This window comes from Myotis brandtii, unplaced genomic scaffold (assembly GCF_000412655.1).
Source record: "Myotis brandtii unplaced genomic scaffold, ASM41265v1 scaffold122, whole genome shotgun sequence".
NCBI lineage: Eukaryota > Metazoa > Chordata > Mammalia > Chiroptera > Vespertilionidae > Myotis > Myotis brandtii.
This window is the reverse complement of record NW_005354255.1, coordinates 997696-998352: the sequence shown is the minus strand read 5'-3', so window position 1 is coordinate 998352 and position 657 is coordinate 997696. Positions and strand designations below refer to the sequence as shown.

At 58.8% G+C, this 657-nt stretch overlaps 1 protein-coding gene across 1 annotated transcript in view; it reads right to left on the bottom strand.

Moving 5' to 3' along the window:
- The window catches only part of TBXA2R (thromboxane A2 receptor), a 2868-nt gene that overhangs the window by 1431 nt on the left and 780 nt on the right, over positions 1-657 (bottom strand). The window contains exon 2 of the mRNA XM_005858852.2: positions 382-652. Within this exon, the coding sequence (XP_005858914.1) occupies positions 382-652 (271 nt within the window). The remainder of the gene's footprint in view (positions 1-381; positions 653-657) is intronic.

The window sequence follows — 657 nt, the reverse complement described above, 5'->3', positions numbered from 1 at the left end:
ATTATAAAACAATACAATGAATTATAATGTCTATATTTTATAATTAAAATTATATATTGTTAAATAGAATCATAATTCATATGGTAATACATGCATTGTATTAAAATCCTATTGTATTAAGATGGTTCCCTGAGCACTACTGTGTGCTGGGCAAGGCGGGGGACACGGCAGGGGACGCGCCAGCCAGCCCTGCCCCCATCGGGGGGCATCCGTGTCCTGCTCACAAGCTGCTCAGCAGCTTCTCCAGGAGGGGCCCCTCAGCACTGGGGCGGGTGCCCACACCTTCTCCGGTGATGAGAACCTGAACTCCATTCTGGATGGACCGAGGCCCAGCCACCAAGGCTGGCGGGAACCCAGGGCAGACCCTGCCCCCCCACTCACCAGCAGCGGCATCCAGCAGACGCTGGCCACCACCATGATGCCCAGGAGCTGGGCCATCATCTCAACCTCGCAGTCCCGCGGGCGCTGCTGGGCGGCCTCCCGCCCGTGGTAGACGTGGCACAGGGTGGCCACGCTGATGGTGTTGAGCAGGAAGGACAGCCCCACGGAGAAGCTGCCCAGCAGCACGAACAGCAGCCCGAAGACCACGTCCCCGGGCTCGGGGCCCAGCGTGAGGAAGCACCAGGAGCCCGGGTACTGCACGGTGTAGCGGCCCAG